Here is a 25,710-nt window from a genome sequence, read left to right as displayed (position 1 = left end):
CATGTGTAATGGAAAATTTTATTAAAAATGATGTTAGCAATAAGATTGGGTTGGGTAAATAGAGTAAAACTAGTGTAACACTAACATCCAGGTAACATTTGAACATACTATGATAACATACTATCCAAATTGTTTTTTCTTTAATTACTATCATGGTGATTGGTGATTTACAGAACTTGTTCAAACATATCCACATTAATTCGATCAGGTGCTTTCTAACTGTGGTGGTCTCCATTTTAGTGAAACCATAAGCTAGTACTGTAGTTCCAATGGTATAATCAGCTTGGACAATTTTATTTTTATAGCTCCTCAATAAATGGCGATTGATGAAACTGCAGGTTATTAAAAAGGAAAGTAACGAAAATAGTGATAGTGATAGCAAGTAGTGTTATCATTAAACTCAGTTAAGTGTTGATTTACGTTCATTCATTATAACGAATAACACTTTCAAGTACAATTCAACAACTTCAGTCTTATCAAATCTAATATTACTGAAAATTTACAATAAGTGGCAGAAAACCCTATTTAAGCAAGCTAGAGAGGACACTGCAAGGATCCCGCTAGAAAATCACTTAGGTGACAGAAATTGAGTTTTAAAGCACAAACGGCAGAGGATCGCAAGCTCTCAAACACATTTACATTCGCAAAGAAAGTGGCACTCGCCTCATTTTCAACATGGCTTTAGACGTGATATGTGAATATAAGGAGTTAACCAGATATAGTACAAGCTGCGTGGAGTGATTACAAGTAACAAAACACTGTCTTACATACATAATTAAATTCATATTTTGCAAGCTAGAGAAAACAAGGAGGCAACCATTTTTATCACACTTACTTGTGAAATGGAGAAAGAAACTGATCTATGAAATGTGTACTGATAAAGTTCCTGTCAAGCTCTGACAAAGTCCCATACATCAATAGTATTTTCTGATCCTTCCTTCAACAAACGGCAGATGAATTCAGGGTAGATTATTGCATCAATTACCAAAACGTTCACTCATTAATATTCACTCATCTTCAGTCACGTTCACGTTTTACCGGATCCGGCACAGAACATATTTGGTATTGTTTTGTGTCAACATCGATACAAACAGGCAAACGGATGAACGACGAATCATTTAAACAACTCTGAGTCAAATCTTTTATTAAAAAATCGCTATTTTTAAAGAAGGTGCGCTTTCAGATTTAAACCCCAGCTGGATGTTTTCATTCACTCAGAGCTGTGTTGCACACTGCATGGAAGCTCATTTTCAAAAACCCTTAATAGGGACTCTTTAATTCTTTGAAGAAACCAGGCGTATAATTCACTTTAAGCACAACGCACATTGTTGTTATCTAATCTGCTACTCCATAAAATTGAGCAATAAAATGTGTCACAATGAAAATCTGTCTAGATGCTAATGCCAAGGGTTGGCAATGCATGCACCGATACAATCTTCAGATCAGAATAGAAATAACATAATATTTCATCCATAACGGCCAAATGTAATCCTATCACAGTAAATGCAGCTTTTTAAATGCAAAACAAAAAGTATAGCTTTTTTTCTGCTTACATGACACTGACAGCACACTCTGAGGAATTTCCAACGTGCTCTTACTGACCAGTTCAGTGAATAAGCACAAACTCTAGTGCTGATGTCAGGACTCTGGTCTCATCAGTAAGTACTGCAGTCAGAAGGAGCTTCTCTCTGTCTCTTCCCCCCTTTCTCTCTCTCTCTTTACTGTAAATGCTGGAGAAGACAGACAGCAGTGCTCTTCTGGGACTGTAGATCTCAGAGCTTTCCATTTGAGCCATCTATCAGGGCTCACGTGACCCTTAACGAACATGTGGATTTAGTGCTAAGTCAAGTATCACAAGCACTGGCGCTCATAGTAATGTGATCAGACCTCTAAAATTAAGTATTAGGGCCAGATTTACTAACAGCTTGTGCCAGCAGGAAGCACTCTTTTGGCGTTAATAAACTACTGTCAGGATTTACTAAATATACACAAAAATGTGATTAAAAGGAACAGGACAGTTATTTTTGTGGCTGACCTTATTGTAAATGCATTTGTAGGAGCGGCTAAATGTATAAAATATTACATTAAAAATAATATTATAAACATTAAAATTCAAATTTTATTATTTCTTAAAAGAAAAGCATTCAAAATGAACGTGTGATGTGACATTTGTATTAAATTGAACTGAATCAGTTTTAATATAACTAGAAAAATGCAGCAGCATCCTACCACTACTCTTCTGCCTGCCTGAATTGCTGGAGCATTCCACAATATATTGTTATGACTTATTCTCTTTTCTGTTAAGATGCTTTGACACAATCTACATCGTAAAAAAACGCTATAGACATTTAAAGAAATGTTCTCATGTTTATTGTTGTTGTAATGTATAAGTTGTATTAATTTTAAAGGTTTATCAGCATGGAAAAGATGGTTTATTGGGTTTATTTTTTCAGTGTTTTTTAGTTCGACCCACACCATGAACTGTATTCAAATTTGAATATGTGATGCATACTTTGCTCTCATTAACAAAATAAACACAACAATATTTATCAACAGTGTTGAAAAAACAGCAGGTAAATATGATCATAACAATGTAATACACTCCAATCTTTTATTTTGCACTTTATACAGTACTGTAGATAATTGCAAGCAGCTTTAGTGTAGTTCAGTGTCACTTTCAATTGGAAATACAAGTTTAGTTTCTACTCTAAGTAGCCCTTTAATGTGTTCATGTTTTTCAATGGACTGAACAGAAGCAATCACTCAGAAGATTTTTACATCAGTGAAGACACCGCTTATATTTGCATTGGTCACTTTGGTCAGCCGGGGTAAAGTTTTCAGTAAAGTTCACTTTTGGCAAGCTGTTTCATCCTCCAAATGAACTCTGTTTTGGTTTGGTTTTGTTCAAAATGGCACCTGTTTGTTATTTGATTTCCCTCTTTCCATTAAGAAAGACAGCTGCTCCAGCTGCCCTGAAGCAAAGCTGGAGCTCTGAGGCTGTCTGTGTGTGTGTGTGTGTCTGTATGTGTGTGTGGCAGGAGTTTTTAAGCACTAAATGTCATCAGAGAGCAGTTGGTCAGCACAAGGATCAAGACTCGGGCAACTTCAACCCAGTTTTCTGAATATACTGTACTATGAAGCACAGTATAAAAACACTTAAGATATCTGAAGCGATGTGAAAAAACACTGATCAAAAACTGAGAACATTTTCAGATTCCTCACAGAAATGGTTGTTAATCTAGCACCAGATGATAAATCCCCGTTTATTTTACATTTAACTGATCTAACGTAACAGTTTTCAGAGACTTTTTCAAGATGGTGAAGCATTCTGAATGCTTTTGCACACTGGATCTAATTTTTGATCACACTTATCATCAGCATTTTTCAGTATTCATACCCAAGTGATTTTCAACTAGAATGGATGAGCAAAATCAGCCTGATGTTAGCCACTTTCCAAAACATTTTCATTCAATGTTCCTTGCTGGTGGGATGATCTTCCCATTCCCACTGGGACTGCGGATACACTGGTATCCTTCAAACGATAACTAAAAATCAACCTCTTCAGAGAACATGTGAACATAATACTAATACCAAAACCATATATACACTGTAAAACCCAAAAAGTAAAGCCTTAAATCTGAGCACAAACAAGTTACTTTGAATAACTAGCACTTTTTGTATGTATGGCCTCTTGTTGAATCGCTGAATACCTCCTCAATTGAAAGTCGCTTTGGACAAAAGCATCTGCTAAATAACTAAGTGTATATATAAATGTTACATGCCGCTTAATGAAAAACAAAAAAACAGAGGTACACCAGTTGGTGCAGCGCAACTTACACAGAAACCATTCACTCTGTCTTTGTTAACTGGTAAACAAAACATGGATAGTTCAAGTAGCAGCTGAAGCTCCAGCAATGTAGAAATTCGTGTTTGCTGAATGAGAAAATATGTCAATATTGAATGCACCCCATAGTTATGACTAAAGAAGAACATTCATCATCAGAAAAGTGTGCTCGCCTAGATCGTTTTAGTGAACAAAAGTGTCAATCTCATTGGTTGACCAGTTTTTATTGTTGCGTGTCAAAACCAAAAACGTGCTTAAGGCATTTTTGTTTAAAGGGCATCTATGGTGAAAAATCTACTTTTCAAGCTGTTTGGACAGACATATGTGTAGGTATAGTGTGTAGACTGTCATATTGGGGTGATATAAACACACCTAGTGCTTTTTTTTTTTTTTCAATTTAACAACATAAAAACGGTGGACCAATTGGAGCGGTTTTCAGACTGACCACAACTTGACGTAGGAGTGCGGTCCCCCGCCCACCGAATTGATTGACAGCTGCGTATTAACATGTCACGGTAGTCACGTGTATAATCATACCAACAAGACAGGATGAGCGCAAAGCAACAGGTAATAAAAGATCTGTTCAGTTTGCTAGGATCATCAATCATCATCAAATGTGATCAAGAGTGAGTTTCACATGTTTAAAATGTTTTAAAACAGTGTATGTGTGTAATGAATTACAGCCATTTACTTCAGCTTTACTTCATCAGCACAGCCGCGTGTCAGAACAATTATAAAGGAAGATGCTTCAATCCCGGTTTGTGGACATTAAATCAGGTTTATTTTGTACATTAACATAACAGATATCCATACAGCAGTGGAGATTAACCTGTGGGCGGGGAGGACTAGCCTTAAAGGCACAGTTCAACAAAACCGCAAGCTGATGCAAAAAGGTATAAAATAGAAATATGTGTTTCTATTTTTGAGCAGAAACTTTACAGACACATTCTGGAGACACAAAAGACTTATATTAAATCTGAAAAAAAGGGTAACCTAGGTGCACTTTAAATGTCACTGTTACACCTGGAGTTTTGCACATTGGTGTGCACACTCACATTTGTGTTCGTTGTTTAGTCACAAGGGTAGGGTTGCACCAGCTGTTTGTAAGTTCTGTCTTAAACTGGAACGTAAAGTCCAAAGTAGGGGCTAAGTAACTACTAGCTAGTTTGTAACTAAAATTGGTCTTACTTTGGTTGCAGCACATTTTCCTAAGGCAAACCGTGGTTAGTAGGTCGTAAGCTCTCCATAAAGTCATGCATAGTCGAATGACGTAATATCAATAAAAAGCATTTAAATCGATAAACTGCTTTAAAATTCTGCAACTAATGCATTTATATATAACTGCCAGGTGAAAATTAAATGACAGTTTACATTTGTATAGTACATTAAATTACATTTAGTCACTAATAACAGACAACGCACACACCTGCATTGCGAGCCCTGAATAAACACGTTATAATAAATACAAGTTATCAAAACATTAAACTTGATGTTTTTTTTTATTTACCCTATATATTAAAGAGAAAAGAGCCAGAAGAAAAACTCAGTCATGAAGAAATTCTAATTTTAATTGATGGATACAATTAACCCAAAACACTCTTTGATGGAAAATTATACTCTTCTTTCACAAATCGAAACAAATGCGAGATTTGGGAGGAAATCTGTAATAAGGCTGTCAGTAGAGGAAGATCATTCTTCATTATGATTGCGAAATCCTTAGTGTAAAATAATCTCGCTGTCATTTCTTTTCTGCTGTTATACATGGGGAGAGGCTGCTGTAAATATTTAGTTGGAACATAGCATTACGTTTAAATTAAGTTCAGTGGTGCAACAAAAAAATTTTTTAGTAATGTGTAAGTTGCAACTTAAGCTAAAATCATCCCTGTGTGGACGGAAAACCCTCTGACAACAGTTTGCCCAGGTGAATGCCAAAGGGACAGTTTCAGCAAAAGTGGGAAAATAATGAGATGGCTGCCTAGAGTCCTGATGTAAACCTTATTGTACATCTCTGGAAGTTGGTACCGATAGTGGACATCGAGTTTGAGTCCTGACTCACTGACATTTACTGAACCATCCACCCCCTCTCTCTCTCCAACTTCGCTACTTTTCAATATACTGTCTTGTTATGATAAATGTAAAAATGTAAAAAAAAAAAAAAACCATAAAAATAAATGTATCTGCTCTAACCAAATTTTTGTTGTAATTTTTCCTTATGTTACAACCATAACACTGTAAAAGAATTGCTGTAAAATTGGCAGTATTAGTTTTACAATTTTTGTTAAATGAAATCTGTAAAACTGTAACATTTGCCAGTGCACTGTAAAGTTTACAGCAATTTATACAGTGGGCTGTTCTCGAATTTTGATCAGTGTGTTTTCCAAAAAATTAAGAGTCTTTGTTGAAGTGCCTTGGTTCATTTGTAAAAACAATTTTGCAAGCATTTTGTATAGACACAATGAAACCTTTATATTTTAAACACTGAATTTTACACTATTTCTGGAAAATAATAAATGAAGTGTTCATAAATTAATCACAAACTTTTTTATACGCTGTAAGTTTTTTAATATCTGTAAATTAATAGTTTTCCATATTTTGTTAAAGCATTATATATCATGTGCGTGCTTTAATTTATTTATGTTATTATGTAATTTATTTGGAATTGCATTTTGGGATTTTAATCTTCCCTCTAAGAACTTATGATGTTTGAAAACTTAAAAAAAGTGATTTTTATTGACAATTGTATAAGTTTGAAGTGATATATTGTCTCGATTGGTATCGTAAGTTATGGCACAAAACGTGGTAATAAACTTTTCCAACATAGGATCATTCTGAAAAGGTAGCCCTACATAAATTTCTGGAGATTGCGAATATGTAGCCAGAGGTACGTCAGACTGCATTTCATGTTTAAAATAAATGCTATGGAGCAGTATAACACCATTCCTTTTCGCGCTTACCAGCAGACCACTTACCTCTGTGTGGACGTTGTATGTTAAAATTATGTTAAAACACGTATAAACGACTCATTCTTTAAAAAAGGCAAAAGAGCTGTGTGCATGTGCACATTTGAATAATGTCGGGCTGTAAACGAGTTCAGGCTTTTAAAAAGCTGTCAATCAAAATGTACTTGTCGGGCTCGGGCCGAATTCAATTCAGTTGATCTTCATTTGTATAGCGCTTTTACAATGTAGATTGTGTCAAAGCAGCATCACATAGAAGATTATAGTAAATTGAAACAGTGTCAGTTCAGTTTTTAGAGTTTAAGTTTAGTCCAGTTTAGTTCAATTCAGTGTGGTTTAATAATCACTACTGAGAGTGCAAACACTGAAGAGTAATCCATCGATGCACAGTTCTACAAGTCCCTAACTATGCAAGCCAGTGGCGACAGCAGCGAGGAAAAAACTTCACCAATTGGCGAAAGTGAAGGACAAAAACCTTGAAAGAGAAACCAGGCTCAGTTGGGCAAGACCATTTCTCCTATGCCCAAACGTCTTGTGCAGAGCTGCAGTCTAGGCGCCGGAGTCTGGAGAACACTGGATGTCATCGAAGACTGTCCCTGGAGTCTCAATCAGACACATGCTCTCTACTTCACCATGTTCACCACAGCAGCTCTCTAGTCCGGGATTGTGGAAACCTTGGGATCATCTCTTCACAGGTCTTGGATCACATCAGTGGCACTGCATAATCTCTGGGGGCCTTGGGATGAGTATGCTAAGGTGGAAATAAACAGAATTATTAGCGTAGCTGCTGTTCATAGTGTATATAAACGAGATGTGTGGAGCACATTCATGCATCATACCGTTATGTGATGTATTGAGTGTATGCTTTACTAAAACGATAGGTCTTTAATCTAGTTTTGAACTGCGAGAGTGTGTCTGAGCCTCGGACATCATCAGGCAGGCTATTCCAGAGTTTAGTAGCCATAAATTAGAAGGCTCGACCTCCTTTACTTGACATTGCAATTCTGTCGGGCTTGGGCCCTGTTGGACCTAACTTTTATGGCCCGATTACAGCTCTAATGAATGGCACTTGCGAGAGAAATTTGAGATCTCAAAAAGCATACACAGCGGCCTCTGGCAGATTCGCGAAAACAAAAACGCCAAAAAGCGTAGCTCCTGGGACGTATTTGGTGCTCTCCAGAAATATATATAGGGGTACGTAATCAGAATGAGCCTGGGTTTTTTTCTGTTATTTTACAGACTTAATTTTCTTATTGTTTTATACAGTATATTGTTTCAAACCACCAAAATGTCAATAAAAAATCACTTAGTTAAAATGCAGAGTTGAATTTTCAACACCAAAAATCAACAGAGCAGAGATCAAGGTCCCATAATGCAATTCATACCTGTAAATAAACTGGGGGACAACTGTGAATCACAAAACGCATAACCTGTTATGAGAGTACTGCTCTGCTCACCTAAATCAACAAACAGTTCATCATTCTTGAATCGATTATAGACCCATGTATGTGTGTGTGTGTTTGTATAGTGCTGTTGTGTGATGTTGTGTTGTGATGTGTTGTGCTGTGTTCATCCTCTTTCTAACCCAGGTGCCCTCCAGGATTCACAGGGAACCGCTGTCAAAACAGAGACCCTGTGCGAGTCGTAGACCACAAACGTATGTGCAGTCAGTGAACGTCCCCTTCACCCCTAAACACACACACGTCATCGCCGCTGTTTCTGTGCTGCCTCGCCACCTCCTCCATTTACAAAACACATCAATGCATCAATGTTACGAGTCCAATTTTGACTCAACTGGTAATCGGAGCGAGGTGGACATTTTGCGAGACATTCAGCGAGCAACACCGGAGACGCAAGTGTGTGGGGGACTTTTGGGTGTCAAACTCACTTCCTGTCCTTCTCTCTTTTCTCTCTGTGACTTCTGTCTTTCCCTCTCAGGTGCCCCAATGAGTTTACTGGTGATCGCTGCCAACACTACGTAATGGCCAGCTTCTACAGTACGTCTATTTCCTTTTCCTGTCTGTGCTTGGATTGGAGCATGCTCAGTCAGCGCTGCCTCCTGTTGCTTTTGGTTTTGTGTTCTTTACGGACGGATAGTCAGATCAGAGAGCCATTTGTTATTTTGGGATTCTGCTATGTTTTCCATTCCTTCTCTTTGCATGTTTAGCGTTTATTAATCTGGTTTTGTTCTGTTGGATGCTGTAGGTAGCTGACAACGGTTAGACAGGGTTGACATTCATCAGTACGGACGTATACAGTATTAGTTGAGTTTAGGGCTTTGTAAGATCGGGTGAAATTAGAATATCAAGCTCTGTCTGCATACAAACTGGCTTACAAAATGACAAACTCATTCTCAAGAAACAGTGAAAATGTGTGCTGTAAAATTACTGCAAAACTAGTTACCGCAAGTGCACAATGATGACAAATGATGAGGAAATAGTCCCTTTAAAGATAACGAGACAGAAAACTACTGTTGAAATCAATTTCAGAATGACTTTTTGTAGCTGATGTATGATAAGATTACTGAAAGTCAATCAAAATCTACCCTGCTGTAAAGATTATACACAGGGTGTCCACAGGGTCTTAAAAAGTCTTAAAATGTCTTAAATTTTCAAAACAACATTTTTTGCCTTAAAAAGTCTTAAATTCACTGAAATTTTGTGTTAAGGGTAGGTCTCAAATTTTAAACAGGTCTTAAATTTCCTCTGTCCAAGTAAAACACCCAATCCGGCTGAGACCCATCCAATTACCAACAATAAATCTCAATAAAACATAAGTTTTTTATTGCAAGGAGATACTGCAAATTCTCTAAATCAAAATCCCTAAACTAAAAACAGTTACACAATCATTCATGATAATAACAGGGCAAGATATCACTTGACGTGATCTTCCATTTACACAAAAACTCTTTACAGAAGTAAGAGGGAGTGGACATAATGTTTATAAATAGACATGAAGCTTAAGGTTTTATAGCAGAAACCCATTAGGTTGAATAGGAGTTATATTCAATCCATTTGGACCAAAAGTCAACAAATACTATATATATTTGTGATTATTCATATAATTTTCTTTGTAACTATGTTAATAATGTTAAACTTGTCATTAAAAAAACAAAAAAACAAAACATGTACCGTGCATTCGGAAAGTATTCATAGCGCTTCACTTTTTCCACATTTTTTTGCGCAGTGGGTAGCACGTTTGCCTCACAGTAAGAAGGTCACTGGTTCGAGCCTCGGCTGGGTCAGTAGACGTTTCTGTGTGGAGTTTGCATGTTGTCCCTGAGTTCGCATGGGTTTCCTCCGGGTGCTCCGGTTTCCCCCACAAGTCCAAAGACATGGGGAATAAGTGAATTGGGTAGGCTAAATTGTCCGTAGTGTATGTGTGTGAATGAGTGTGTATGGATGTTTCCCAGTGATGGGTTGCAGCTGGAAGAGCATCCGCTGCGTAAAACATATGCTGGATAAGTTGGCAGGTCCTTCCGCTGTGGCGACCCCAGATTAATAAAGGGACTAAGCCGAAAATGAATGAATGAATTAATCTTTGGTCACCATGTACCTTTTGTCACAATTTTGTTACACTCAATTCAATTATTTTAAAAATCATAAAAATGTAATTTTATTTTCTCCATTTTATGCTTTATAAAAAGAAGACGAGTTTGTCAAAATTACCTAGTAGAATTCTTTCAATATACAAAAAAAAAAATTGTAATGAAATAATAATAAGAATTAAGCTGCAGTAAGTCATGGAGACACACTTGCAGTAGCACACAAATGTCACCTTTTTTCTGAGAATGACCCCAATTAAATTATTAAAGTGATCTTCCACAGTAATAACCACAATTATTTTAATTCAATTTCTTGAGGCTTTTTCACAGTCTCTGAAGCCGATCTGATCAGGGACCCTTGTAATTAGGGCTAAAAACACACAATTACACCATTATCACATTCACAAGTTCCGCCTCTTATATTGAACTGCACATCTACAGCATACCTCTGGGTGATATCCATTATCATGTCTGCATTTCAATAAGAAGGTGAGGGAGATTTTATATGGTGCAGACTGAAAATCTCCATCGATTTATCTAAAGTGCTGAAATAGCTAAATTTACTGGAGATCTGCGCAGACAATCTATTTCGAGCTATTAATAGTGTTTGCTGATGTGTCCTTCACAGGATGTGTCCTTCATCAGATACTTAGTGTCCAGAGCAGATTTATTACGATTAACAACACGCCGCCGTGCAGGAAAGATCATGGCTATTAATTAATGAGGATATCATTGAACCAGTGTGTTATTATCTGGTCAGAATTTTAATTCATATCCAAGTATGATCCTATATGGTAACGCTTTACTTGAAGGGGTGTTCATAAGACTATCATGAATGCTATATTATCATGATATGACAAATGGAAATTAATTAGGCTTAATGAAGGCTTATGTTAACTGTCATTAAGTTTAAATTTTCTCAGTTGTCATTCTAAATGCAAAGATGCCATTTTTTGAGATGTCTTTGTCATGAAAGACATATAAAAAACGGTCATAAATCTGTCATAAACATGATTATCATGAGGCTATTATAATTGTCTTAACTAGACCTCAACTAGTGGTACAAATTGAATTTGTCATTTAAAAATTCATTAAATGTCATTAAATAATAATGACGGTGCAATAAAAGTATTTGACAGAGTATGGCCACTTTCACTGTTATAATGGTATAATGGCCTCAAAACAATCATGTTTATGACTGATTTATGACAAGTTATGCTGTCTTGGTAAAGGTTAAGATGTATTTGGTTAAATAAAGTTGTCATAACAAAGATATCTCAAAAAACTATGTAATCAATGCATTTACCAATGCATTAATCAATGCAAAAACGATGTATTTACAATGATATAACCCATTTAATGGCACTTAATGACAGTTGTCATGAGCAAGTATAAAATCTCAAGCACGTAGCCAGGGGGGGTCCAGGTGCTTCGAAAGACCCCCCCCCCCATTGACAAAGGTCCAGATTTTGTCCCATACATGAGCTCATTTGTCCTATTTTTACTGCTATGCCATCATAAATAGTGAAAATAGCCCGTTGAAGATGGATTGGCTGTTGGCTGTCACTTCGGCGTGACTTCAGATAATCAATTTTGGTCAATGAAAACAATTATTTTGGATTATTTTTGAGTCTAACATCTGCTGTGCAAGAAACATACAATCTGACAAAAGTGGTCATCTTTCACTACTGATCTGTATTGTTGTTAAATAGAAAAAACATTCACAAGTTCACAAGTAACTTTAATTCTAAATTTTGGGCCAAAAAAAAACAATTAAAAGGTGTGAAGCACCAAAAACAGCCCATATTAAAGTTCATATTTAATACTAATTAGGCTATTGTTGTTATCTATCATTATTATTATTTTTCTATTATTCAAATCACAAAATTCTGACTAAATAATGTTGTGCTGGCTAGTTTGTTATTTGGGAAATAAACAATAGGCTACAGTTTTTCATTTCATTACACTTTAACAGATTTCATTTTTTTCTAATGATATATAATGTAAAAATGTGTATTTTAAAAAATATGTTTTTTTTGTGTTACTTTATTCAAAGTTTTTAGGAAATATTTTTGATCTATCAAGATTATGATCACCAGTGGTGTACAGTAACAAATTACAAATACTCAAACTACTGTGAGTAGTTTTTCTCAGAAATAGTTTTTAAATGTGTACTTGTACTTTCCTTTGAGTTCATTTTGAGTGCTGTATCGGTACTTTTACTCCACTACTTTCCTTCAAACCTGCAGTCACTACATTATTTTGTCTTGTCTATGGGGATTGGAAAAGTCAGAACTGCGATTCCTGTCCAATCAAATAGCAAATAGAAGCTAAATCGCATCATAATGAACTACCTCAAGACATGGGTGATTAATAATTGCAGCAAACTGTTTGGAAGTACCTAAAGTGTCCAAAAAGATGTCCAAAATCTTTACATGCATTGACCCAAAGACTGTTTAGATGCATGTCACTGATGAGAAGATGACGGATGTTTACTGTATGATGACCGAAATGGTATTAAACATCCAGCAGGCACAAGACATCAACATGATGTCAGATTGACGTTATACCCCAACATCATGGCGACGTTGCATTTTGTTTGGAAATGAAAATCAACTTGACGTCAGAACTCAACTTCAGGCCGACATCAATGTCCAACAACCAACCTAAAATCAACCAAATATGAAAGTCTAATGATGTTACAGCTTGACGTTGTTTGGATGCTACTATTATAACGTCGGATTTTGGTTGTCATACCTGACAAATAAAAGTCAGTATTTTATGTCAATATGACATTGGTTTAAGATGTTGACTCGAAGTTGAATTTTGGTCAATTCTAACACAACCTAACATTGACCAAACAACCTCATTTGATGTCGTTATTTGAAATCAAAATAACTTTGTCCTTAGACGCAGGCTAGACATTGAATTTAGGTCACCTGACATCACGACTTAACCTAATATTAATGTCTTATGACGTTGTGTGCCTTTTTATTCATACTTTGAGTAATATTTACAACAGATACTTTTACTCGCACTACATTTTTAGGCAAGTAATGGTACTTTTACTTGAGTATGATTTTTCAGTACTCCTTTCACCACTGATGATCACCCCCGACAAGCTAATCCAGCAAAATAATATACATATAGTTCTTAAAATATCACTAAAATGCCGTATTTAAATCTAAATTGAATTAATTAATTAATTAAATTGAAAATTACATGAATAACTGCAAAAAGTCCCCAAACAAATACAATAAAAACCACCCCCCTTTTACCAGGCTGGCTATGGGCCTGAATATCCTTATTCATTGTGTCCTGACTGTCTTACGAACACCTCCTACAAGTGACGGTTTTGTTTTATGTTTAATCACATTATCCCACATTATGCATTGATCTCACATTGATGTTAATTTTTGAGAACGGTGCTTTACGTCACGTTATATTTTCGCAACCTGTTTTTTTAGTGTGGAGATGAACAGGATCAGGTATCAGTTTAACAAGCAGCAGTGTTAGATCAGATTAGAAGAATGAGAGATGCATGTGTTTAACAGCATGTTTAACATGTGCTGGTGTAATCACATGAATTAACACAGTCTGACTCTAGTGAAATGCAGAGGATCTGTCTCGATAATGATGCGATCGCAGTGACGTCTGCATGTGCATGTCATTGTGTCATAATGACGACCAACCATAAGTGTCTGTATATAGAGATGTGAATCACTATATACGTGTGATAAACCATCCACATATATGAATTTCTGAAAGCATTAAAGATGCATTGTCATGGTGGGTTTAAAGTCAAACAGAATAGGTTTGAATTGTTTTTACGCTTTCAAATGTGTGTTTGTGTATCTGTGTAATGTATTCTCTACATGCTGAGATGATTTCAGGTGTTTTTGGAGGTGGTTGTTTGTGTGCAGTCAGTCAGAGTTGACATCACCGCTCAACTGTTTTATGTTTGTTTGTGTTTTGCTTTCTTTTCATTACCTTGTCTGCCTTGGCAGAACATCTTGGGATTGAATTTATGGGTATGAATCGTTCTTTCCTCCTAGTTTGCAGATCCGTAGGTCTAGAAGCTTGAGCCTGTTTCCTTCAACTTCAGCTGGTTTCCTTTTGCTCATGAAGGGATCAAACAGCCATAACAGTTGATTGGCATCATTACCCTTTTATTACTGTATATAAATTAATGCACTGGACTTCAGATGGCTGCTTAGAGCCACTCTGTAGGTTTCTAGGGTTTTAGGCAAGAAAGTGGATAGCCGCTCCAAAGCATGAGATGCGCGGGGGGGCATTAGCCTGCATGCTAGGAAGGATGTTGTTAATTATTCATCAAGACCTCTGATATCTTCCATTCAAGGCAGATATGAAAGCTCTCACAAACACACATACACACACACATACACAGAGGCAGAAAAAATTTAAGAGAAGCCGTACTGCAGTAGTTATGCTGTGTTTAGATCCCTTCAGCTTTGCTTTGCCCTCCATTCATGCATCCCTGTACTTCAGCATGACACCTCATTCCTCATTTTCTTCCTCATTTTCTCCCATTTTTCTTCTTCTTCTCCACTGTGTGTTATTGATGTCTGTACATAATGATTGCCAACGTTTTTGTATGCATCATCAATATGTTTGCTGTATTAAAAGAAAGATTCAAGATAAAGGATCTTAACCATATGGGTGGAAGCGTTTGCTCACAGGCTTGTGACTACTTGTAGCGACACTACTGCCCAGCACTGAAAATATATTGAATCATAATGAATCAAAATGGGCTCCAAATATTGATGACATCATCTTGTACTCAGGGGCGTATACAGTTTAATGACCAATTAAATGCTTATAAAGAAGATATTACGAATAAACATAAAAACCTGTAACCACTGACTTCCATAGTAGCAAAAACAAATACTGTAGAGGTCAATGGTTACTGGTTTCCAGCTTTCTTCAAAATATCTTCTTTTCAATTCAGTGTGTTCAACAGAAGAAAGAAACTCATAAAGGTTTGTAATATAATGCTCAGCATAATTGAGTACACCCCATTTTGAAAATCAATATTTTGATCCATTTCTCAGTGAATATAGGCATGTATTTTGGTGCATTTAAACAAATCAGATTTATTAAGCAGATATATTTATTAAAATAATATTTTAGTCACCAAACATATTTAGAAATTAAAAGATAATACAATTAAATTCAAGCAAAATATTACAAAAAAATTACAACCTACAAAATTTCAACATTTTTTTTTTCCGTTTTTTTGCTTCTCTTTATTTTTTTCTCTTTTTAAAATTTGTATTTAATATTTTTTATATCATATAAATTTGGGTGTACGAGTTTTTGAACCGTTATCGTAAGTTATTTTGTTAGATAAGCTCCTGATTTGGCTTCAGTACTGACTAATCTAATGTATATGCACAAATATCATATTGTATAGCTTCAAAATAAAAATATTGATTTAAAAGATAGATTTGTGAGGGGTGTACTTATATAAGCTGAGCACTGTAAGTAACTATCCTTTTAATATACCAAATTACTCAAATCTGGTTTTACCCTTTATAATATAAACTTGAGGTAAACTGCAAAGAAAGCTGCAAAGAGTAAAAAAAAAGAAACTTTTTGTTAACCGTTTAAGAGCATTGTAAACGTTTTTAAATATATATATATATATATATATATATATATATATATATATATATATATATATATATATATATATATATATATATATATATATATATATATATATATATATATATATATATATATATATATATATATAAGTAATTTGTTAAAAAATTATCAGCATTTTTTACATTTATTTATTTAAAATGTTTAATTTGTAGACATTTTCTCAAATTTACGGACAAAATATTTGTTAAACATTATTACAGAAAATGTTCTCATGTTTGTAATTAGTGTTGGCGTAACGCATTACAAGTAATGCGAGTTACTTAATAATATTACTTTTCTAAGTAACAAGTAATGTAACATATTAATTTAAAAATTAAGTAATAATATTTGAGTTACTTTTTTAAAAATGTAACTTTCGCTTTTAAAAAATTATTTGCTGAAATAGAAATTAGTGTAATCACATTGAATTACACTCTTAAGAGAGTGAGCTCCCCGCGGGAACAGACAGAAACCAAAATGGCAAAGCCTTACATTTCTGTAATGTAAGTATTCTCAACGCATGGAAGAAAAAGAGATTGTCTCAATGGACAGTGATTTTACTGAAGCAATAAGACAAAAAATACAAAAGTAGCAAACACATTGATTTTTAACTTTCATTAATCTTTATATACGGCATCAGAAAGTTCTCAAAAGGTAACATTATAATTAGAAAGTGTGTTGTTAAATGCAGAGCTTCTCTATAAAAAAAAAAGAAAAATACCCTGCAAGATCTGAAAGAGATCAAGCCTCAGCCAGGTATAAAAAAAGTAACTCAAAAGTAAAGTAGCACATTACTTTCCATAAAAAGTAACTAAGTAATGCAACTAGTTACTTTTTTAGGGAGTAACTCATTATTGTAATGCATTACTTTCTAAAGTAACTTTCTCCAACACTGCAAACAACAAGGGCCATTTTTTTCTTAGTGTGTTGGTATTGTAGTAATTTAAAGTCTATTTCTGCTAAAATTATTCATGTTTTTTACCAATTCTAAGCAAAATAGTTCATGAATGACATGTAAACTACTCAAACATGTACATCAACACAAGAAAATTGTGCTTGTGAAGAAATTTCATAGGATCTTTAGTGTTAAATAATAGACTTCATTTTTATTTGTCTTACCAGCCTGTGAGTTTGCGCTGCTACCAATTCATGACTTTTTATTAAAGCCTTCAGCATTTCATATCTACCTATAAACACGAATAGACCAACAAATCAACAATACAAGAACACCAAATGTGAATCAGTTCTTTTATTCGCTGAAGGCTTCAATAAATTCAGTCATTCAATGTCGTGATCTAAACCTCATAATGAAATGAGTGAAATGCATGACTGTTTAGTGTTAAAGACATCCCAGAGCCCTCGGGCCCTGCAGGGTTTGCATTTCATGTCATTTGCAATGACATGATGATTCTGAACTGACCTTGAATTAACACGTCCTGTTGTCTCCTCCCGCCCCTCTCAGCGAAAACTCCATCCTGAGATCAATAAACATCTGTGTGTCCCAGTAGCATTAAACCCTTTCTAATTTAAAGTGTCACTGGAAACAAACATGTGTGACAGCTTCTGTTCTTACTTGGAAACCATTGCTAACATCGCTGTTTAAAATATTCCAAGTACGAATGTGACTGAGATGTGTGTGATGGGTGTGTGTGTTTTACCTGGACGCTTCAAAAGCAGTCTGTCCTCTCTTCCAGAAGCTGAGGAGCTCTATCAGAAACGCGTTTTGACTATAACAGGCATCTGCATCGCTCTTCTAGTTGTTGGCATCATGTGTGTGGTGGCTTACTGCAAAACAAAGTAATTCCTTTTTTGAAATGTCTGTTTTAGTTAGTTTGTACTAATGTTGTACTCAAAAACTAAAATGAATCATATGAATTATTGATAGTTGTTGAAATACAATGTCCTGCCATCTAAGAGCTGTTTTTTACGCATGTAGGAAACAGCGGAAAAAGCTGCATGATCGTTTGCGACAGAGTTTACGAGAGCGAAACGCCGCAGCCAAAGGCCCTCAACACCCTCACCCTCCACCCGAAAACCTGCAGCTGGTCAATGTGAGTATCGTCAATGCACAGACTAGACAATTAGCAAGATAGGATGGTACACTCAAAAAATGACTTTTGCCAACATAGGCTCATTCTGAAAACGTAGCCCTATATACATTTCAGGAGATAGAGAATTATGTAACCAGAAGTATATATGGCTGCATTTAAAACGAACGCTACGGGGTGGTATGACGCCATTCTTTTTCGTGCTTACTAGCTGCCCGCTCATCTCTATATAGACGGCTCCGATGACAGTTGACCCCGATGACGGGGTTCGAGTGAAGGAGGGTGGGTCCATACCTGCCAGTACTCCTGTTTTTCCCATTTTGTTACCTGCCAGTACTCCCGTTTTTCCCATTTTGTTATTTCTCCCAGAAAACTCCCGTAATTTCACCTCAGCTTTTTGGTACAGTCTGTAACACCACCGGGTCGCTGACTTTGGTATAGTATCCGATCGCAGCGGCCTCCTGAAACCTGGTGCATAGTTACTCAGCCCCCCGACACTAAGCCACATCCATCCATCCCTCTGCGGTCTCCAGAAATTTTAGAGTGAAATGGTGGCTGGTATGGGTGGGTCAGTTGATCGGTCAGTCATTCAGTCAGTCAAACAGTCAGTCGACTGCAGCCTCTGGTGGATTTATGCAACAAAAAAACAAATACAAAAACATAGTAGCTCCTGAAATGTATTTGTCACTCTCAAGAAATGTATATAGAGGTACGTTTTCAGAATGAGCCTGGGTTGACTTTTGCTGCTTGTTCAAACTACATCTTTAAAAATGAGTTAAAACAACTCAATTTTTAAGCTGTTGTTCTTTTTTGGGACAATTGACTTGTTTTATGATCAATCCACTTAAATTTAATGTTAATTTTATTGATTTGTGTTGGTGTAACCGAGGGGACAGACGCTAGAGGCCATGGTATTTAGCCTCCTTGTTAGAGTAACTGACTCTCATGCGGAAGGACGCCGGTTCGATCCCAGCGTGTAGCGGGTTGGGTGGTGTAGGACTGGCTGGGTTACATTGGGACAACATTTTTCACAGTGGATGATGCTTGATATAATAAAATCACCCAGCAATGATGCTGGAGCCAGATGATCTTAATAAACTTCTTAATTTTGTCTTCATTTTAAGAAATGATTGCACCATTTGTGTGAGAATCAAAGAAAATATGTCCTATTTTGGTGTATTTATCAATAAATATTTACAAAAGTGAAGTTCTATACATAGAAATCACATTAGAAGCAAATAAAGACAAGTGTATTATAGTATGTGGTAAAAGAAAAACTGTGATACAACAATCAATTATTTGGCATTTGTTTTCAGCATTACATGCCGACGAATCCTGTCCCAGCTCATATGACAGACAAAGAAGCGGAAACATCACTCTCCACAAATGAGTTCACATCACCAACACATCCGTCCACAGCCATCACTCACTCATCCAGCCAATGGTAAAGTAAAATCCCAAATCTTAAGCATAACACAACATTACTAGCAAGAAATTGCGAAGCATGCAATCTAACACCAAGTATTATTGAAAAATTGCAAGCAGCTTTACAGTAAGTGAAATTTTAGGTAAACTGCAAGTCATTCTACATCGAATGCTTTAAAAGAGTTAAAACTAATAATCAATTATTGCTGTGTACCACTGCTGTAGTAATAAAGATGAAGAAATGAAGAAAATTAATTTGAATTTGAAGAACACAAGTGTAAAGAGTAGCTTTGTCTTTGTTTTCTCACAGCTGGAGTAATGGTAAAGCAGAGAGTGTGGTTTCTGATAGTCATGCAGTCCTGATGAAGCCATCAGACGAGAACTGTCGGCATGGGACACCAAGTCACAGGGGGCGTCTGAACGCTACTGGAGGTGTCCATCAGCTCAATGATTACCTAAAGAACTCCAGAGAAACTCAGGGCTCCAACAGAGACTCCCCTTACAGCGAGAGGTACCATTACTCTTGCAGGATTCACTTTCTCTTTACTGATTATAGGGGCTTTCATACCAGAGGAACTTACAGTTCACAAGTTACAGAACTATTAGTGAAGTTACATCCACAGAAATGTTAAGGATTTTAATTCTAGGGACAAGAAGTTTTACAAGTTTTTCAAGACATACACATTCAAAAAGCTACAATCAACTTTGCCTGTTGTACTCTTTTCTCAGCTTTGATTATACAGGAGTCAACATTTGAAGTGGATCAAAAATGTTTTTCAGAATTGTCCTAAGACAATAATGGGTCGTTCAGTAGTCTTGGGACAACTTTGATGAAAGGGTTTGATCCACTTCAAATGCTGAGTACTGTATGTAGCATTAAAATTAAATTGTAGGTAATTTAGTCCTCCTTTTTGAATGCTTGATGTCGCTGTTGGTCAGTTTACTGTACATCACTTCAGAGTTCCTGCTGATGGTGTGAATGTAACCAGGAAAATGAACTGGGGAAAAATAGTTATTTGGGGTCTGGGCCTGGTGGCTAGCTCCTATAACTAAGTTCTTGTACAGTTGAAGTCAGAATTATTAACCCCCTGATTTATTAGAATTGTTAATTATTATTTTAATAACTGATTTCTAATAACTGATTAATTTTATCTTTGCCATGATGACAGTAAATAATATTTTACTATTAATGGACGACATCAAAACTCCAAATGTGTTTCCTTGTGTGTTTGTCATTCATTGTCATTCAATCTGACCTGGGAATAATGTTCATGCAGAAACTACAATCATACACAGTATGATTAATAACTAATTGCACCAAGATTAAGCAAGTTTATTGGAGTTGATAGTAGCATGCTAAATTAGCATGAAACTGGCCCTCCAGGAGCTCAATTGAACACATGTACTTTAAACACACGTTGGGGTCTTCAGCACCAGGTCGTTATAGTTGAAATCAGAATTATTAAACCTCCTTTGAAATTTTTTTCTTCTTCAAATATTTCCCAAATGTTTAACAGAACAAGGAAATTTTCACAGTATGTCTGATAATATTTTTTCTTCTAGAGAAAGACTTACTTGTTTTATTTCTGCAAGAATAAAAGCAGTTTTAATTTTTTTTAAACGATTTTAAGTTAAAAATTATTAGCCCCTTAAAGCTATTTTTTTTTTCGATAGTCTACAGAACAAACCATCATTATACAATATTATTTTATATTTGATAATTGCCTTATTACCCTATCCTGCCTAGTTAACCTAATTAACCTAGTTAAGCCTTTAAATGTCACTTTAAGCTGTATAGAAATGTCTTGAAAAATATCTAGTAAAATATTATTTACTGTCATCATGGCAAAGATAATTATGTTTAGAAATGTTGAAAAAATTTGCTCTCCGTTAAATAGAAATTGAGGAAAAAATAAACAGGGGGGCTAATAATTTAGGGAGGCTAATAATTCTGACTTTAACTGTATTTTACTGTAGCGTGATACGGTTTCATACACTCTAAGAAATGCTGGGGTTTTTTTAAAACCCAAACTGGGTAAAATATGGACTAACCCAGACATTGGGTTAAATTTGGTGTTATTAATTTAATTTTTAAAAATTAACTCAGCAGTTGGATTAGTCCCTATTACACGCAGAACTGGTTTGAAATAACCGGCCATTGTTTAGAGCAGGGTTGCCCAAACTCGGTCCTAGAGGACCGGTGTCCTGCAGATTTTATCTCCAACCCAAATTAGACACGCCTGAATCAGCTAATCAAGTATACTAGGTATACTAGGTATACTACAAAGTTCCTGGCAGGTGTGTTGAAGCAAGTTGGAATTAGAGTATAGAACAATGGTCTCATACTCAATTCCTAGAGGGCCACAGCTCTGCATAGTTTAGCTCCAACCACCTCCAACTGACACCTGTTTAATAGTCTCTAGTAGTCTTGAACACCTTTGGTAGTTGAATCAGCAGTGTTTGATTAGGGTTGGAGCAAAACTGTGCAAAGCTGTGGCCCTCCAGGAATCAAGATCTATGGTATAGAAGCTTCTCCAATACTTTTAAATCAATGGTGATATTCTTGGATCCTTGGATCAACAATGTTCTTGTTTATGTAAAGGACTTTGTATAGCCACTGTGTATGAAATGTGCTATATAAATAAACTTGCCTTGCCTTGAGGCATTAATATGACATGCTTTGTAAAAAAACCTGTTTCCTCCACCAGGTATGTTTCAGCCATGACTACCCCCACCCATCTGTCCCCCGTGGGGCTTCTCTCGCCGGTGACGCCGACCTCTCCTCCCTCAGAGATGTCAGCTCCTCTCTCCAGCCTGGCAACCTCCGTCCCATCCATGTTAACCAGTCCCTCAGGAGAAGAGGAGCGTCCTCTGCTGTTCCGGACACCACCCATCCTGCGTGACAAATCTGCTTCAACCCAGGGCCATAAATCAGGCCATAATCTCCGTAACTCCGCCCACTACAATCACGGCCTGGACATCCCCAGCCCTCCACCCAGCCCGCTGCATATAGAAGAGGAGTTTGAGAGTTCAGAGCAGTACAAAAGCACATCTGTCCCGTCCTCCGCCCCGCACAGCCCCAGCGCTGCTAGAACTCAACCGAGTGGTCAAGCGGCGCCTGAGCAAGCGGTTAGTGGCAGTAACTCAGAGAGCAGCAGCTCAGAGAGCGAGACCGAGGATGAACGGGTGGGAGAGGACACGCCGTTTCTGGGCTTACAGAACCCTCTGGCCGCTGGTGCGCTTGTTCTGGACGGGCTAGAGGGCAGCAGAACTAACCCCGCGCTGCACCTCTCACCGCAACACGAGCTGCAGAGCAGACTAACAGCCGTCATGGCCAACCAGGATCCTATAGCTGTGTGAAAATGCATCCAAGAAGAAAAACAAATCACCACTAAACCTTTATTTTCTATAATTAAGTATTTGCGAAAGAAAAACGTCGACTTTTATTTTAGCGATGTAGTAAAAACAAAGACTTTTATAACGTGGACAATGTGTGTGTCATGGAAAAAAAGTGCCATTCACATGTAGCTGAGGTCACAGTATTTCAATGGCAGAAAAAATATAATAAATGGTGCCTTTTAATTTCAGTTTTGAAAAACAAGAACTGCATTATGACACTGGGCCATATATTCATGACTTTGAAGCCACTATATAAATTCTGTGACTAAGAGAAGAAGAAAAAAAATCCACCAGCACTCCATGTCTGAATTCTTGTGTTCGGATTAAAGTGTAAATTTGCGTCAGGATCCTCTGACCTAGTGTTTTTCAGTCCTGAGAATGGGAACCCACTTTCGCATTTTGCTTTAATTCTGTCTTATTTAACCCACCGATTCATATCATCAGCTTCATGAACTGAACTGTTTCTGATAAGAGAGCTGTGGGTCGCCAGGACCAGGATTGAAAACCTGGAGGTTTCTATTTTGCATTGATAATTATTTGCGTTTTGATTTCAAATATGTGAGGCTGCTGCAAACTAAAAACAAGACAATTCAAAAAGCTCTAGACATGCTCCAAATACATTCACAATGTACAATCAGCTATTAATCCAATATAATCACATTATTCCGTTCGATATTATAGGTGTAGCAGACGTTAGATTTGATGTTTTCTGAATCATGACTGAATATATGGCTCACTATGTCGATTGGCTTCTCAAGGGAAGTTCTAGCACCACTTTTATGATACTGACATCATTTTTATTCCTATATTTTATTTTATTAGTTATTGTCCAGATCATTTTGTTTTAACGTTTGTCCTATCCATGTAGAATGTTACATTATATTCAAAGCTTTCCTTTGTGTCATGTTTATTACGTGCATATGTGTGATCATTTAAAGAGAAACAAATCACCTGTTGTACAGTATTTTATGTTTGCGTCACTACAGAAACGTATGTATTCACAAGGTTTTACCCACAATATCCTTAGACAGTCTATCTTGCTAACGCGAAGAACTGGTTACACAAATAACACTCTTACCATGGAGCCCATATAAAGCTCACGCTCTAGATTGTGAAGGCCTCCCCCCCCCAACATTTTTTTTCATTCATGAAATGTGGCCCATTTTATTGTATTTATTTTCTTTATTTATTTGTTATTTATTTATTTATTATTTGGACCTTATGGAATCTAGCATTTATAAATACATAAATATATTTTAATAGCAGCGATATTAAGAGAAAAAAATTGGGTGCATAAAAATATATATCTTTTTTTTTCTTTTGTTCTTTCCAACGCAATCTCACGGCAATTTATAACTTTTTGATTTAGTGGCTAATTCGTATGAATTCGTACAATCTAATTCGTACAGTTTAGTACGATTTGCTCATCACCCAATGACGGTTGGGGTTATGGGTGGGGTTATGTGCCACATCTCTATTTTAAAATCGTACGAACGCGTACAAATTAGCCACTAAACTGACAAAACGTAAAATACTAAAATACTTACGTTTCTTTGTGAGATCAGGCTGTTCTTTCTTATTTTTTCTTCTCATCACTCCATGATATATTTGTGTGTTCTTTTGCCTTTTAAGCCTAGACTCTTGTTATCTAACATTCTGTTATTCAAACTCTAATTCAGAAACAATAAATGTTCACCTTGACAAATATACATGAACCTGATTGTACGATTAAAATGAGCTGAACTGCTTCTGGGACACTTAAAAAATGCCTTTGTTCTGATGCTTTTAACATTTGATGCAACTATTCAGACCAGCCTTGAGTTGTTCTGATTTTATTTTTTTTAATAACAATGTGCTGACAGATGGTTTAAAGCTTCCACCATTTCATCATCATCGTGATCATCAACATGCTTTCAGAAATGGCTGTTCGTTTAATATTGTTTTTATGGTTAATACTTATGCAGAAATATTCCTAACAAGGTACAGTATAAGACGTCTGATCTTTAAATGCATCGATGTTCCAGCATAGCAGATTTGGGCTTATTGTTCGATAACTACATTGCTAATGAAGATATGAAGCACAGGACAGATGCTTTTCATAGAGAGAGAGAAAAAAAATGAAGTGGTTCGGATATCTGCATGAGCACAGGAGGACAAACACGGGCATGTGCACAACACACACACACAAAACGCAAAACAAGCATGGTCAGCCATGTCGATCAAGACATGACCACATCCTATCTGAGAACAAAATGTTAATTTTCATCTGCTCTTGTGTAAACAACTCTATAAAATATCTGATCGCTGTGAGAGCTTTTCTTTGTGTTGCATCTCTTTATTTTTGCAGTGTCTTATTCTGTAAAAAGTGGTAAGCTCTTTAAACGAGTTGCAAAAGTTAGATGGCAGTCCTAACTCAGACACATTTATTGGCTTTGAACAGTTTGCGCTTTCAGATTTATTTCGTTCCTTATTTATTCCGTGCTCGCTGGCTGGCCAGGTGGGTGCAAAGAAATCCAATAAGATCCAAGATTTCTTAGGTGACATAATTGGGTAAAAAGTGATTTTGATGTGCCACACTGTTTGTGCTACATGGCAATTTCACAGTAAGGATGGCAAAACTAGAAATAAGGACTCATCTCTACAATTCTTCAGCATATTGGCAAAGTTTGGTATGTATGGTCACACAAAGTCCACTGCAGTAGGCCTACAGTTGAAGTCAGAATTATAAGCCCCCCTGAATTATTAGCCCCCCACCCTGTTCATTTTTTTCACCAATTTCTGTTTGATGGAGAGCAGATTTTTTCAGCACATTTCTAAACATAA

The 25,710-nt window shown here is 36.3% G+C and overlaps 1 protein-coding gene across 8 annotated transcripts in view; it reads left to right on the top strand.

The window, feature by feature from the left end:
* The window catches only part of LOC130235728 (pro-neuregulin-1, membrane-bound isoform-like), a 196,319-nt gene extending 171,117 nt beyond the window's left edge, over positions 1-25,202 (top strand). For 2 of the 8 annotated variants that reach the window (XM_056466154.1, XM_056466159.1), the window contains exons 5-11: positions 8,740-8,798; positions 14,353-14,376; positions 17,710-17,812; positions 17,952-18,066; positions 19,380-19,507; positions 19,799-19,999; positions 22,197-25,202. In XM_056466154.1, the coding sequence (XP_056322129.1) occupies positions 8,740-8,798; positions 14,353-14,376; positions 17,710-17,812; positions 17,952-18,066; positions 19,380-19,507; positions 19,799-19,999; positions 22,197-22,848 (1,282 nt within the window). In that variant the 3' untranslated portion in view covers positions 22,849-25,202. Of the gene's footprint in view, positions 1-8,390; positions 8,459-8,739; positions 8,799-14,352; positions 14,377-17,709; positions 17,813-17,951; positions 18,067-19,379; positions 19,508-19,798; positions 20,000-22,196 lie in introns of all 8 variants that reach the window. The other 6 variants (XM_056466156.1, XM_056466160.1, XM_056466155.1 and 3 more) reach the window with 5 other exon arrangements.
* The last annotated feature ends 508 nt before the right edge of the window (positions 25,203-25,710 follow it).

Source organism: Danio aesculapii, chromosome 10 (assembly GCF_903798145.1).
Source record: "Danio aesculapii chromosome 10, fDanAes4.1, whole genome shotgun sequence".
Lineage (NCBI taxonomy): Eukaryota > Metazoa > Chordata > Actinopteri > Cypriniformes > Danionidae > Danio > Danio aesculapii.
The sequence above is the reverse complement of the archived record's forward strand: the minus strand, read 5'-3'. Positions and strand labels throughout refer to the sequence as shown.